We start from the raw sequence: 12,176 nt of genomic DNA, 5'->3' as shown, positions 1-12,176 counted from the left end.
GAGCTGCAAATAAATATTCTAGTGTGTAAGGGAAAGGGCAGGAATATGAGTGAAAACAGGAGATAAAAGTGTGGTTGGCCAGGCGCATCTTCCTTCCCCAGAGTGCCCTGCAATGGCCCAGCAGAATTGCTGTGCCCACTTCCAGAACTGGGGTGCAGGAAAGTTAAATGTCTTGTTCAAATTTGTAGAGGAAACCTGCAGCCATGAGCTGAACGGGTGCTGGGCTGATACCCTAACCATTTACCTGCTGCAATGCAAACAAGCGGCTCCTCTGTCTTGGTTCCTTGTGGGGTGCATAGTGGCCTTCTGTTTAGTTCTCAAGGAAAGAATTTGGCAATTTTAAAATCAGGAGAGCCTTGGTTTAAAGGGTTCGTACCTTGTGTCACGGCAGAGTCTTGTCTTCTGTTTTCTCTACCTTAATGCAGTCAGACCGGGTTTATTTGCAGTGCCTTACATGTGGGGATGGTGATGAGGCGATCAAAGCATTAGTGCTTTCCTTTGAATATCTGTGGGGGCTTTCAATCCACAGTCATTGGCAGGGAGCAGGCCAGTGCAGGCCTAACCACTTTCATTTCTTACTCCTTCAGATCTGGAACCATCCAGATGTGTTGTATGAAGCCCTGCAAAAGGAGAATCTGGCAAACGAGCAGGATCTGGATGTGGATGACCTTGGCACAGCAAGCACTAATTCCCGCTGCCAGCCTCAGGGAATTAAAGTCAAAACAGAGAGTAATGCTATGGCATCACCAGTCGGAGAAGCTACCAATAGCAAGTTCCTCCAGAGTGTTGGCTTCAACCCCTTTCAGGAGAGAGCAAATCAGGTCGTTACGTATGAGTGGGTGAGTACCGCTGCTGGAAAACTCTTCATTTGGAGAGTTATGATAAACACAGACTAGATATTTACTCTGAAAGATTGTACCTCTTTTTGTTAGGTCAGTTTTCTGAACTATGGCAAAGAAAAGACTCTTCTGTTCGAGAGTTGGGTATTTCTCATCCTTTTTCTCTGCCACAGAGCATCTTGATAAGCATGTCTGCCTGGCACTGGGTAGGCATTTTGGGACTCTCGTGAGGCTGGAGTGCAGGCAACTCTCTTTTATACCATTATTTTCATCTGATGAAAAAGTCTGTGGACTTTCTTATTCTAAAAAAGGTGTTGGCATGAAGTTTAATCTAGATAAGATGGTGGTAAATCTAGTGGGCTGGAGGAGAGTTCTTGAGATGACGTAGAGTCGTGAGAGGTTAAGAGGATGCTCATGCACCCATACTCCAGACGTTTGTCATTTGGAGCTTCTGGAATAGGAGGTAGCAGCAGTAGTTGGGAATAACATTGTCACCTGGACCTGGTTGGATGTATATAACCTGTCTGCAATGACTATAATAGTCTCCCATTTCTCTGTAGGCCAAAGACATCTTGTGTGATTATCAGACTGGAGTCTTGGAGAACTCACCCAAGATGGTGTTACTGTTCCACCTAATTGAGGAAAGCGTGAAGCTTGGAGACAAGATCTTGGTCTTCAGGTAAGCAAAGTATCAACAGTTGATCCTATAGTCACTAAATGCTGGAGTAGTTGAACCCCTCCTGGTACTAGGAGGTAGTTACACGGGGTGAGTGGTGTGGCAGTTCCCCTTTGTTGTATTAGATCCTGGTTTTCCTTCATGAGTTTTATACTTCTGCCACTATTGCATTTACTAGTGAGAGGTGTGCTGCCACAAACAGGGTTTGACAACTGTCAGTGTTGTCATGGTTGGGGAGGAGTTCTGATACTCCACTTTTGCTGCTATGGGGGCTTTCTCCTGAATAGAGATCTCGGTTTTGCAGCCAGAGCTTGTCCACGTTATCTGTCATTGAAGAGTTTTTGGCAAAGAGACCAATGCCGAGTCCTCCAGGCTCAGATGGAGGAGTTCACAACTGGGTCCGAAACATCAACTATTACAGTGAGTGCAGCCAGTCCTCTTCTCTTTTGGTGTGACACACTTTGATCCTCTGTGACAGACTAATTCCTGAAACTCACCCACCATCTTCTTGTAGTTGTCCCTGGGTGTGAAAATGCTCTTCAGAAGCGTTCTTTTGATGATGTCTCATTCGGATTGTTCTTACTTCACTTGCTTGGGAAGACAGTGTCAATTTGATAGCAACTAACTAATAATTTCTAAATCCTTTTTTTGACATCTTACTTGGAAGATGTTAGACGTCTTTAAAGTCTCACTTAGACACTAGTGCTTTTTTAAGTTGTAAAAGATACTTTTTGCTTCCTGTTTGGCTATTTTCTAGATCTTACTTCCCAAACCAGAATCACTGTGGAATGCTTTCACTAGCTTGGGGCTGTGAATTCCTCCTCCTCTCTTCCCCAGCTTTAAATCTTGTTCTGGCATGGGTTGTTGCTTTGTGTGGCTACTTCATAGGCCAGGACTGACAGGAGTGGTGGATATGGTGTTCCTGATTTTTATAGAGCTGCCAGAAGCAAGCTGTTGCCCAGGAGCAGAGACGTGGTACCTCCCTGCTCTCCTTTAAACCTGTACTCTCTGTGCTCAGATCCAGTCTGTGGGGTTTTGCCAAAGGCTTTCACAATTTTGCTTTCTCTTGGTGCCTCAAGCTTCCAGCATACACGAGGCCTTTGTGCCTGCTGCTCCTGCTTGCTGTCTGTCTTGCCTGATATGGAGCCTTATGGGCTAGGTGTGTTGTAGCACTCTCAGACTTGGCCTTGCCAAGCTTGAGTAATGTTTCGCTTGGTCTTTCAGTTGTACAAATCCCAACCTGGCTGGCTGCACTGCACCTGCCTGGCTGAGCAAATCAGAGGTACAGAGTGATGTGGTTGAGGTCCTGGAGTGCATGACTTGAGGAAGACATGGAATTGGTTGGGAACCAGTGCCAAAACTCAGTGTTTGGGAAGTGGTTTTGTTCTGATGGGATTTTCCCCCAAACATACAGAGCTTTTAGATGTGTCCTTAATTTCCTTCTCAGGACTGGATGGCAGCACCTCTGCCTCGGAAAGGGAACGACTGATTAACCAGTTCAATGACCCCAGCAACGCCTCTGTTTGGCTGTTCCTCTTGTCCACACGGTAAGTTGGCTGGAGCAGAAGGGCACAGTGGAGGTCTCATGCTGATGCTCTGTATTCATATGGGTTTTCAGTTCTTAAATACCTTCATAGTGGGCTCTCAGGTCTCTATGAGATGATAGTGCCATCTGCTTCTGAATTCCCCAAGGGTGTAGGATTTTAGCCTTAGTCCTCTGCAACAATTTAGCAACAGTCTTGGAAACCAAACATGGGTTTTAAGTTGCCTGTATGACTGGAGGGAACCTCCCATAGACACCACATGGACTCTTGGCTGTGATGGCTGTCCCTGCCTAGAAACTGTGAAAATTGACTAAGGCGTCAATTTGAAATTTGACTTTAATTTTCAGTGCTGGGTGTTTGGGTGTCAACCTCATTGGAGCAAACAGAGTGGTGGTGTTTGATGCTTCTTGGAACCCGTGCCATGATGCCCAGGCCGTGTGCCGAGTCTATCGCTACGGGCAGAAGAAGCCGTGCCACATTTACAGACTGGTTTCCGATTACACCCTTGAGAAGAAGATCTATGACCGTCAGATCTCCAAGCAGGGCATGTCAGGTAAGCGTGGATATGGTGCTCTGCTCTTGGCTTTCGCTCCTGGATTTCGCTCCTTTTAGCTCCTTCAAGTCCTGTTTCCGTGGGTTTCATAATATTTATTTTTTTAAGGTTGAAAATCAAACAGCCAAAGAAATGACAGACGTGTTATCTTAGGCCTATGTTTGATGTTTATGAGTCGATGGTGACATGAGACCCTGTAAGAAATGCAAGGCAGAGCAGTAGGGGTTGTAGAGCTACCAGTCCAATATATAGCCATTTATCTTCCTCGCCACTCTCCTGGTTACTAGGGGAGACTAGGGGCTTGGGAGATGCTCATCCCATTTTCCCCTGTGCCTGGGCGTTACTTGTCTTAAACTGGGCATTACTTAGTTAAATAGCTCTGTACCTCCATTTTTCCAGCAGCAAGAGAGGGAAAATAGCCAAATTAAAAAAAAATACAACCAAAAACCAAAACAACAAAATATATATGGATACCTTTGACTTACAGTGCTTACTTAGGAGCCAAGAATAATGAATTCATCCAGTTCTGACCTGCCCTTGTACCAAAAGTGTCTTTTGTGCTGGCTCGGCCAGCTGTCGAGCTGCTCTTGTAGAGCATGCAGCTGAGGGTTGTGGTGACCCAGAAAGAGTACTGTTGCCTGTGTCCTTCTTTGTCTCGAAACCCAACTCCAGAGGCAGCAGCCCAGTATGCTGTCTTGCGCTTGAGGTGGAGTCCCCTGGCAGCTGGCCTGGCTCCCAGGAGAGTCTTGGATATAGATGTTTTCTCCATGTGCTCCCATTCACCCTGTGTGCAGGAAAAGAAAACTTTCAGGCTCTTGTGAGAGAGAGGGACTGTGGCTGCTTTCCTGAGCTTTTGACTCTGGAAGTTCTGTTTTGACTCGGAGTTCTGTAAATTTCAGCACCTTTTTGGTGGGATTTGTGGGAGGGCACATACTGGTGTTGGCTGCAGTTCTGTCCCAGGGCTTGTATGTTTTCAGCCTTGCGATGTGAAGTGGGACACCATCCGTAATTAGCTTCATGTTCCTGCGTGCCAGGAGCTCAGTGACCCGCACTGCATTGCTGTGCAGTCTGGAGCACAAGGCATTTGTCAGCCTGACTTGGTCAAACAGCCTCATCTCTGAAACATGGCTGATGACTTTTTCTCCCGGCCCTGACATTTACAGAAGGCTTCTGAGGATCGTGCATGTTGCAAGGAGGGAGCTCTGTTAGGACAGGAGTGTAGGAAGGGCAGCAGGCACCAGTACCATCTCTTCCCTTCTCTGCTCACTCTGTTCCCTCTCTTTTCCAGATCGGGTGGTGGATGATCTGAACCCAGTGCTGAACTTCACCCGAAGGGAGGTGGAGAACCTGCTGCATTTTGTGGAAGAGGAATCCGACCCAGCTCAACTCTCCCTCAATCCAAGCAAGATGAAGGAGTCTGTTCTACAATTAGCCTGTCTCAAGTATCCTCACCTCATCACCAAGGTAAGACCAACCTGCTTTCTTGCTGGCACAGCAAGGCACAGGCAGGAGGAGGTCTAGAGGAGCCTGTCTGTGTGATGGGGACATGGTAGCAAGAAGGACACATCTGTGTGCTGGTGGGAATAGGTAAAAAAATCTTCTAGAGAGGGCCCTGAGAGCCCTGCCCTTCCCTGCAATATCTTCTACACATTTAGAGCCACGTCTGACCTGGACAAGTTTGGGGGCAGGTTGTAGGGCACCTCTTTCTTCAACTTGGTGCTGGGCAGGAGGGCTGCGGTGGCATATCCCAGCTTGCTCCCAGCTGTCTTCCTGGGGTGGCTTTAAAACAAAGCTGGGACAGCCAGCCCTTGCCTGTGTTGTGAAGGGTTTCACTGGTAGGGTGATGCTGCAGAGTGGGCCTGTGGCTGGGTGCTGTGGGGCTCGGGTGGCTGTGTGACATCTGGGCAGGCTCCGTGCTTGCACTCTTAGCCTGGCCGTTGGCTAGTGGGTTTTGCTGTGTGCTCATGGTAAGCAATGGCCCTGGCTGGGCAGGCTTAGCGATGGTGAGCAATGGCTTAGCTGATTCTGTCACTCTTCAAGCTGAGCCCTGGTCACATGCACAGCGTGACCCGCACATGCTTTGCCATGCCCATCTCTGCCTCCCAGCTCCCCTCTTACCTGCTCCAGCCTGGGATGGAGATGGCAGTGATGCAGGGACCGGGTGGCTGCCATTTAGGGCATGTTGGTTCCCTCTTGTGGTGTGTTGGTGTCAAAACCTCAGTGCTGTGGGGTTGCAGGAGCCTTTTCAGCATGAGTCACTGCTGATCGACCGGAAGGAGCACAAGCTGACCAAGGCAGAGAAGAAAGCAGCGAAGAAGAGCTATGAGGAGGAAAAGCGAGCATCCGTCCCTTACACCCGGCCGTCCTACGCACAGTATTACCCAGCCAGTGACCAGAGCCTGACAAGCATCCCTGCCTTTAGCCAGAGAAACTGGTGAGTACCTGCCTCCCCCCTCCTTCCTCCCATCCTGCAGACATGAAATAAGGGGGCAGAGGACATCTAACCCTGTCGGGGACGCACTGCACTTTCCTCCCTCCTCTCTCGCTAGGCGACCAGCCCTCAAGGGGGAGGACAAGCCAGTGGCAAGCGTCCGCCCAGTTCAATCCACCCCCATTCCTATGATGCCCCGGCATGTCCCCATGGGTAGTGCAGGATCAACCTCAAGTTCCAACCCTGCTGTCAACTTCCCCATCAACTATCTACAGCGAGCCGGTGTCTTTGTGCAGAAGATTGTCACCACCACAGGTGAGTTGCTGCTGCTCACAGTGAGTTGAGTCGTGGTGCCCATGGTGAATTGAGAAAGCAGGATGAGTTGTTGATGCCCACGTGGGCTGTGGGCAGACAGGCGTGAGAGACACTGATACTGCCTCGCTGCATTTGAGTGGTTCCTTTGTACCTGCAGGACTTTCCTTGCAGGTGTGCAAGGGTCATGGAGCATGGGGCTGGCGAGTTGTTGGGAGTGAAATCCCTGTGAGAGGGCCTGCAATACTGTCGCCAGTTGTCCTTTTTGGGACTGGGGAGATACTGTGCCAGAGCTGTGTGGCTGTTGCTTCCTTGGAGCTTCTGCTGCCTTCCTGTGCTGCTCAGAAATAAACCCAGGGTTTACTTCTAGCTCAGTGCATAGGAAAGACAACTGCACAGCAAGCAAAGGGGTTTGGTGGTGCACCTCCCTGCTCCTGACTGTGGCTGGTGTGTACTTTCACAGACGCTGTTCTAATAGTTTCTTTCCCCACTGCCAGATATTGTGATTCCGGGTACAAACACATCCACTGATGTACAGGCAAGAATCAGTGCTGGCGAGAGCATCCACATCATCCGAGGGACAAAAGGTAAGTCTCTCTTGGGTAAGACTTGTGGATAGGGTCCTAGCCAATGCTAATTAGGAAAGAAAAGGATGTAAAAGCATGAGTCACTCCCTTGAGAGGAAAAGAAGCAAGAAGGGGAGGAGATCTGGACTCTGCGGTGGCTCTGTTGCAGCCCATGCTTTGGGTGTGCTGTTGTAGCTGCTGCTTCAGGGCTGTTGCAGCTGCTGCTGCCTCTGAGAGGAGCTGTTGAACTTCATGGCTGGGTGTCTCATTCTCACAACGCCCACTGCATGTACTGGGGCAGCCAAACCCTTCCCGGTGCTCCCAGAGCAAACTTAGTCCCAAGCATGAAGTTCCACATTTCCCACTGGCAGCACATTGGGAGGGGGTGAGCTCCAACCCGGGAAAGCTGAAAGGGTGGAAATGAGGAGTGAGGAAGGGGCAGAAGCCCCCCACTGATCTCCCTGCCTGATCTGTGGGCTGGCCTGATGCAGCAGTGCTCCCCTGTTCCTGCCTGGGCAGCCTCACGGGAGCTGTGAATGAAGTTGTTCTGCCTCTGTTCCAGGGACCTATATCCGGACCAGCGACGGGCGGATTTTTGCTATCCGGACCACTGGGAAGCCGAAGGGCAATGAAGACCGTCGGACAGCTGCCTCAGGTAGGGGTTTGTGGGTGCTGCGTGAGGCTTCCTCATATGCTTTTCTCCCCAAGTGTCTGGGGCAGTGTTCCTTGGCTGCCTTCCATCACGCCTGTGTTCGGAGCTGACCCCACAATCTTCCCATGATATGCTCGCCTTCCTTTCCACTCTCGCTCCTTGGCCCCCAGGTTTTTCTCCAAGGTCATCTTTCTTACCTGCTCCATCTCCTTGCTTCCAGGCTCCCAGAGCTCTTCGCTGGAGTCCACAAGCAATGGCAGACACAGTGCCTCATCACCACAGCTCCCCAGTGCGGAGGAGCTCACTCGGCCCATATCCCCTGACAGCCCCGAGATCATCAGTGAGCTGCAGCAGTATGCGGAGGCAGCGGCTGCCCGGGAGTCCCGGCACAGCTCTCCCAGCACCAACGCAGCACAAGGCCACCCTGCTCGCATGGACAACGCGCCCGGCTTAGCAGCCCGAGGAGCCGAGCAGCGCATGGGGATTCACTGCATGGCTCCCTCCGTGTCTTCAGCCCTGCCGGCCACCAGCCAGCACGTTGATGCCCACGCGGTGTTGGACTTACGGGGCAACAAGCGCAAGTCGACCTCACCGTCGGCTCCAGAGGAGCAAGCCCGCAGGCAGCAGAAGAAGCGCCAGTTGCCATCGTCCGTGCAGCCGTATGAACACGGGTACCCCGTCTCTGGTGGGTTCGCCATGCCTCCTGTCTCTTTAAACCACAACCTAACCCATCCATTTGCCTCCCAACCAGGAAACTCCTTGTACATGGGCACTGGCTCCTCTTACTACCAGCTGCCCAATTTACTCCCAGACCCTCATCTGGTGTTCCCTGTGACTACTGACCCTCTGCTGACAGCCGGCACCGCCAGCTCTTCTGCTGCTACCTCAGCCACCGCCAGCGTCCCCTCATTCATGCTAAACCCTTCTCTGACGGGGGTGCTGCCCAATTACTCGCTTCCCTTCACACAGTCACTCCTGCCCGAGCCCAGGATGTTTGCTCCTTTCCCAGCCCCCGTCCTGCCTAGCAGCCTTCCCAGGAGCATGGCATCTGCCTACCCTGGCTACATATCCCCTCACTCGGGCTACCCGGCCGGGGGCCTCCTTCGGTCCCAGGTGCCTCAGTTTGAACCCCAGGAGGTCCCAGAGGTGGGATGCAGCTCTAATGACGAGGACAAAGACGACGATGTTATAGAGATCACAGGGAAATAACGGGCCCAGCTCCTGCTCGGTCTCAGCTCCGCCAGGAGGGAAAAGTTGCAGGACCTTTTTGGGAGTCAGGATTTCCCCTCTGGGCCACAGCAGCGGGTGGAGAAGGATGCGAAGGGTGTGGCGTGGGGGTTGTTTTGTTCTTTTCGTTTTCTTCTGTTGTTTTTTTAGCTGTCAAGGATCTGAATTGTATTAGGGGCTGGGAGATGGGAGGGGGATAGAGTGGACCTGCGAGGGCCGGGGGAGCAAGAGCCAGGGGAGGAGGGAAGCAGCGATGCAAACCATAGGAGTGCCTCCCTCCCACGCTCTGTCTGTCTGTCTGTCTCTGTTCTCTGTCTTGTCTGGAAGGGGGAGGCTTGGTGCTGCGAGTCGCTGCCCTTCTCAGGCCTGGAGGCGCGGGCTTGACCACTGGCAGGGCCCAGCTCCCTCTCACACGAACTGCCTTATCTGTGAACTTCTCTCGCCCCGGGAGGTGTGGGCCGGGGGAGCGACTCCAGCAGAGGGTCGGGGACAAAGTGTTTTTACCAGGGAGGGAGTGGGGGGGTCTTCTATGTCATGTATGGCGGGGGCTGGGGAGGGGGGGAAATTGATGTAAAAAAAAGAAAAAAAAAAAATAGAAAAAAAAAAAGAAAAAAAAAAGAAAAAAAAAAAAAGAAACAAAACACCCCACAAACAATTCGTCATCCTCTTCAAATTCACATGAAACTAGTGTGAGGGCTCCAGGCAGGCTCGTGCGGTGGCGAGGAGGGCAGGGCGCTGGCAGGGGCCTCCCCTGGGCACTTGTGGAGAGTCCCGTCCAAGGTAGGTTGGTCCTGGGGGTCTGACGCCAGCTCTGTGTGCCAGATGAGTGGAGCAGTCCCAGACATCTGTCTCGGTGGCCATTGGAGGGGAATCCTGGTGACTTCCCTGGCTCCGTGGCCCTGCCAGGCTGTGTGAAGGCCACATCTTGCCCTGCCGTGGCCCATCAGATCTGGGGGTAGGTGGGCTCGCTGCTGCTTCTGAACAGTGCCAGGCAGTGGAGAAGGTTGGGAGGGGACACTGGACCCAGTGCTGGTTGCTGTTGAATCTCTGATTGGAGCGACTTCCCCCTGCACAGAATCTTTACATTAATTTATTTCATGAAGGCATAATATTTATTGTTTGGGGGACTCTTTCTTTCTACTTTTAAATTAAATTCCGTATTAAAAAAAAATAAAATGCTGGCCTCCATCATGCAGTGGTTGCTTGTTGGGTTGTCTGTGTGGGGAGAAGCAGCCGGTTGACAAAAGCGTAGCCTAAAAGCCTGTTTAGGTTGCTTGTAGCTGACCGGTGTCGCGTGGGCTGGATGTGCCCCGTGGGGGGATCGTGGCAGAGCAGGGAGGAGCTGCGCCGGGTGTTCTGCAGCAGCCGCAGGGAGGATGGAGCCCTCTTGTCACATTGGGGCAGGTGGAGGAGCATGTGTGGAAGCCTCCTGTGCTCATTCCCAGTGAGGAGGAGGAGGGCTTAGAGGCGCGCAGAGCTGGGAAGGCCGAGCTCCCGCCGGGGAATTGCCTTTCCGCATGCTGGGAGTGGGACTCAGCCCAGCCCTGCTCTGCCACATGCCTCTGCAGGGGCTGGCCCTGGCCCCGACGGCAAACGCGCTGGCTGCTCGCCTCGCTGCCAGGGCTCCTGAGGAGAGGCTGGGGCCACCCAAGCGCAGCTGGACTTGGTGTGTGTGACTCTGTGTGTGCGTGAACGCGTTAGGATGGAGACTGGAAATCCAGGAACCTCCATGTCACATCTGGGTGTCACCAGGCAGGACATGCGCTCGCCTGTGTGGGATGTCCCTTGGAGCCAGTGGTAGCTTGTAGGGGTCTTCCTTGGCCAGGGAAGCTGCAGCTGCTGTTGTTTGCTGGGACCATCTGGGAGTTAGGAAAGGGCAGGATGTCCTGACATCCTCCATCGAAGGGGCGCTGGAAGATGGGGACCTCCCTTCCTGAGAGAGAGAGAGGGGTGTGTATGCACGCGTGTGTTACAAAAACATAATAAAAAAAAATGTTACGGGGCTTTCCTAGTGTCTTTCTCTGTTTAATGGACATTGTCTGTCAAACATAACCACGCCATTCATAGAAGCCTTAGATCAACAGTTTAGCTATGCAAATTATTTTAATTATTTTTTTAAAAAAACCAAACATTAAAATAGTGCTTTCTTCTTTAACATATCCTAGGAGTTGAAAACCGAGGGGTTCTGAGCAAACTGCTGGACAACTTGTCTTTGGATGCACCATGGAAATAAAAATCAAACCCCCCCACAAAAGTAACAAAGCAAATTAACTGATGGTGTTCATGCAAGTTTCTCCAAAGACTTGACAGTGCTGCGTCTGTGAGTCATGCCCTCCTGTGCTCTGTGTGTCCGCCTCATGCACAACCCTGTGACACTGATTGTATGACGAGCTTGCCCAGATGTCCGTTGCATCCCTGTGAGGCTCTCAGTTGTTTTTTTTTTTTCCGGTGGATTTGGGGAAATGGACCTAGGCAAGGGGCTTTCCTTGTCGAGAGTAGCAAGTGTTGAGACCCGCGGGCGTGTGGGGGAGGCCGGAGCGTGAGCGGACCCTCGCCAGAGCCGTCCCGCAGCCCCACTCCTCGCCGGTGGTGGTCAGGGTAGTGGGCTTCATCCCAGGGACCCTCCCGAGTCCTCCCTGAACTGGGTTTTTCTGTGGCTCTGCGCTGGGATGAGGCATGAAGGTTGGGCTGGGGGCAGTTTGTGGCTCTGGATGCGGTGCCCGTGACTACATACAATTTTTTCTGCTCCTTGCCTTGCCAGGAGAGCACCTGGGGCTTCCTGAGCAGGCCCTGGCACAGCCCCACGCTGCTGTCTGATGCCCTCCCAGGGGTCCCCGGCATAGCCCGAGCCCTGTGGCCGTAGCAGCTGGAGATGGCCAGTGCTCGGCTGCCGCAGGGCTATCTGTTAACCTCCCTGCGCCAGGGTGAGGTGTGAGGGCTCTCCCAGCTCCTGCATGGCCATGGGGGCTTGGAGACCCCTCGCTGCCCTCCCGTGGTGTGGCTGCCCCCGGATGCGACCTGCTGCAAGGGGCTTCCTCTTGCTGGCAAACATCCGTGGATCAGGGCAAACCACCGCACGGTGTTCCTGAGTGGAGCCCCAGCTGCCCCCCCTGCACGCAGTGGGGCGGTGCGGCACCTCTCTGCCCCACGTGCCAGCCCTGAGCACCCCCTTGGTGAGGGTCCGGGTCCCCTGGGCCCCCTCAGAGCGCCAGCTGGGAGGTGGTGGTGGAGGGAGCCGTGACCCCCATGGGGCTACCACGAGGACTGGCAGCGACTGGGGCTGCTCCAAGGTGACCGGAGGCACCTGCTCTTCCACGGGGCTGTGGGAAGGATTTCCTCCACCCGCAGGAGCCGCGAGGGCGTGTGGGTTAGCCAG

At 52.8% G+C, this 12,176-nt stretch overlaps 1 protein-coding gene across 5 annotated transcripts in view; it reads left to right on the top strand.

Annotated features, from left to right (window-relative positions):
- Positions 1 to 11,891, top strand: part of RAD54L2 (RAD54 like 2) — a 70,371-nt gene extending 58,480 nt beyond the window's left edge. For 4 of the 5 annotated variants that reach the window (XM_063347566.1, XM_063347567.1, XM_063347570.1 and 1 more), the window contains 11 exons: positions 588 to 839; positions 1,400 to 1,518; positions 1,820 to 1,935; positions 2,963 to 3,062; positions 3,407 to 3,612; positions 4,901 to 5,076; positions 5,850 to 6,046; positions 6,162 to 6,358; positions 6,853 to 6,942; positions 7,484 to 7,576; positions 7,794 to 9,302. In XM_063347566.1, coding sequence (XP_063203636.1) covers positions 588 to 839; positions 1,400 to 1,518; positions 1,820 to 1,935; positions 2,963 to 3,062; positions 3,407 to 3,612; positions 4,901 to 5,076; positions 5,850 to 6,046; positions 6,162 to 6,358; positions 6,853 to 6,942; positions 7,484 to 7,576; positions 7,794 to 8,782 — 2,535 coding nt within the window. In that variant the 3' untranslated portion in view covers positions 8,783 to 9,302. Of the gene's footprint in view, positions 1 to 587; positions 840 to 1,399; positions 1,519 to 1,819; positions 1,936 to 2,962; positions 3,063 to 3,406; positions 3,613 to 4,900; positions 5,077 to 5,849; positions 6,047 to 6,161; positions 6,359 to 6,852; positions 6,943 to 7,483; positions 7,577 to 7,793; positions 9,303 to 10,965 lie in introns of those variants that run through there. The other variant, XM_063347571.1, reaches the window with a different exon arrangement.
- Positions 11,892 to 12,176: the final 285 nt, after the last annotated feature.

The sequence above is a fragment of the Chroicocephalus ridibundus genome, chromosome 10 (genome assembly GCF_963924245.1).
Source record: "Chroicocephalus ridibundus chromosome 10, bChrRid1.1, whole genome shotgun sequence".
Lineage (NCBI taxonomy): Eukaryota > Metazoa > Chordata > Aves > Charadriiformes > Laridae > Chroicocephalus > Chroicocephalus ridibundus.
This window is presented reverse-complemented; position numbering and strand designations above follow the sequence as displayed.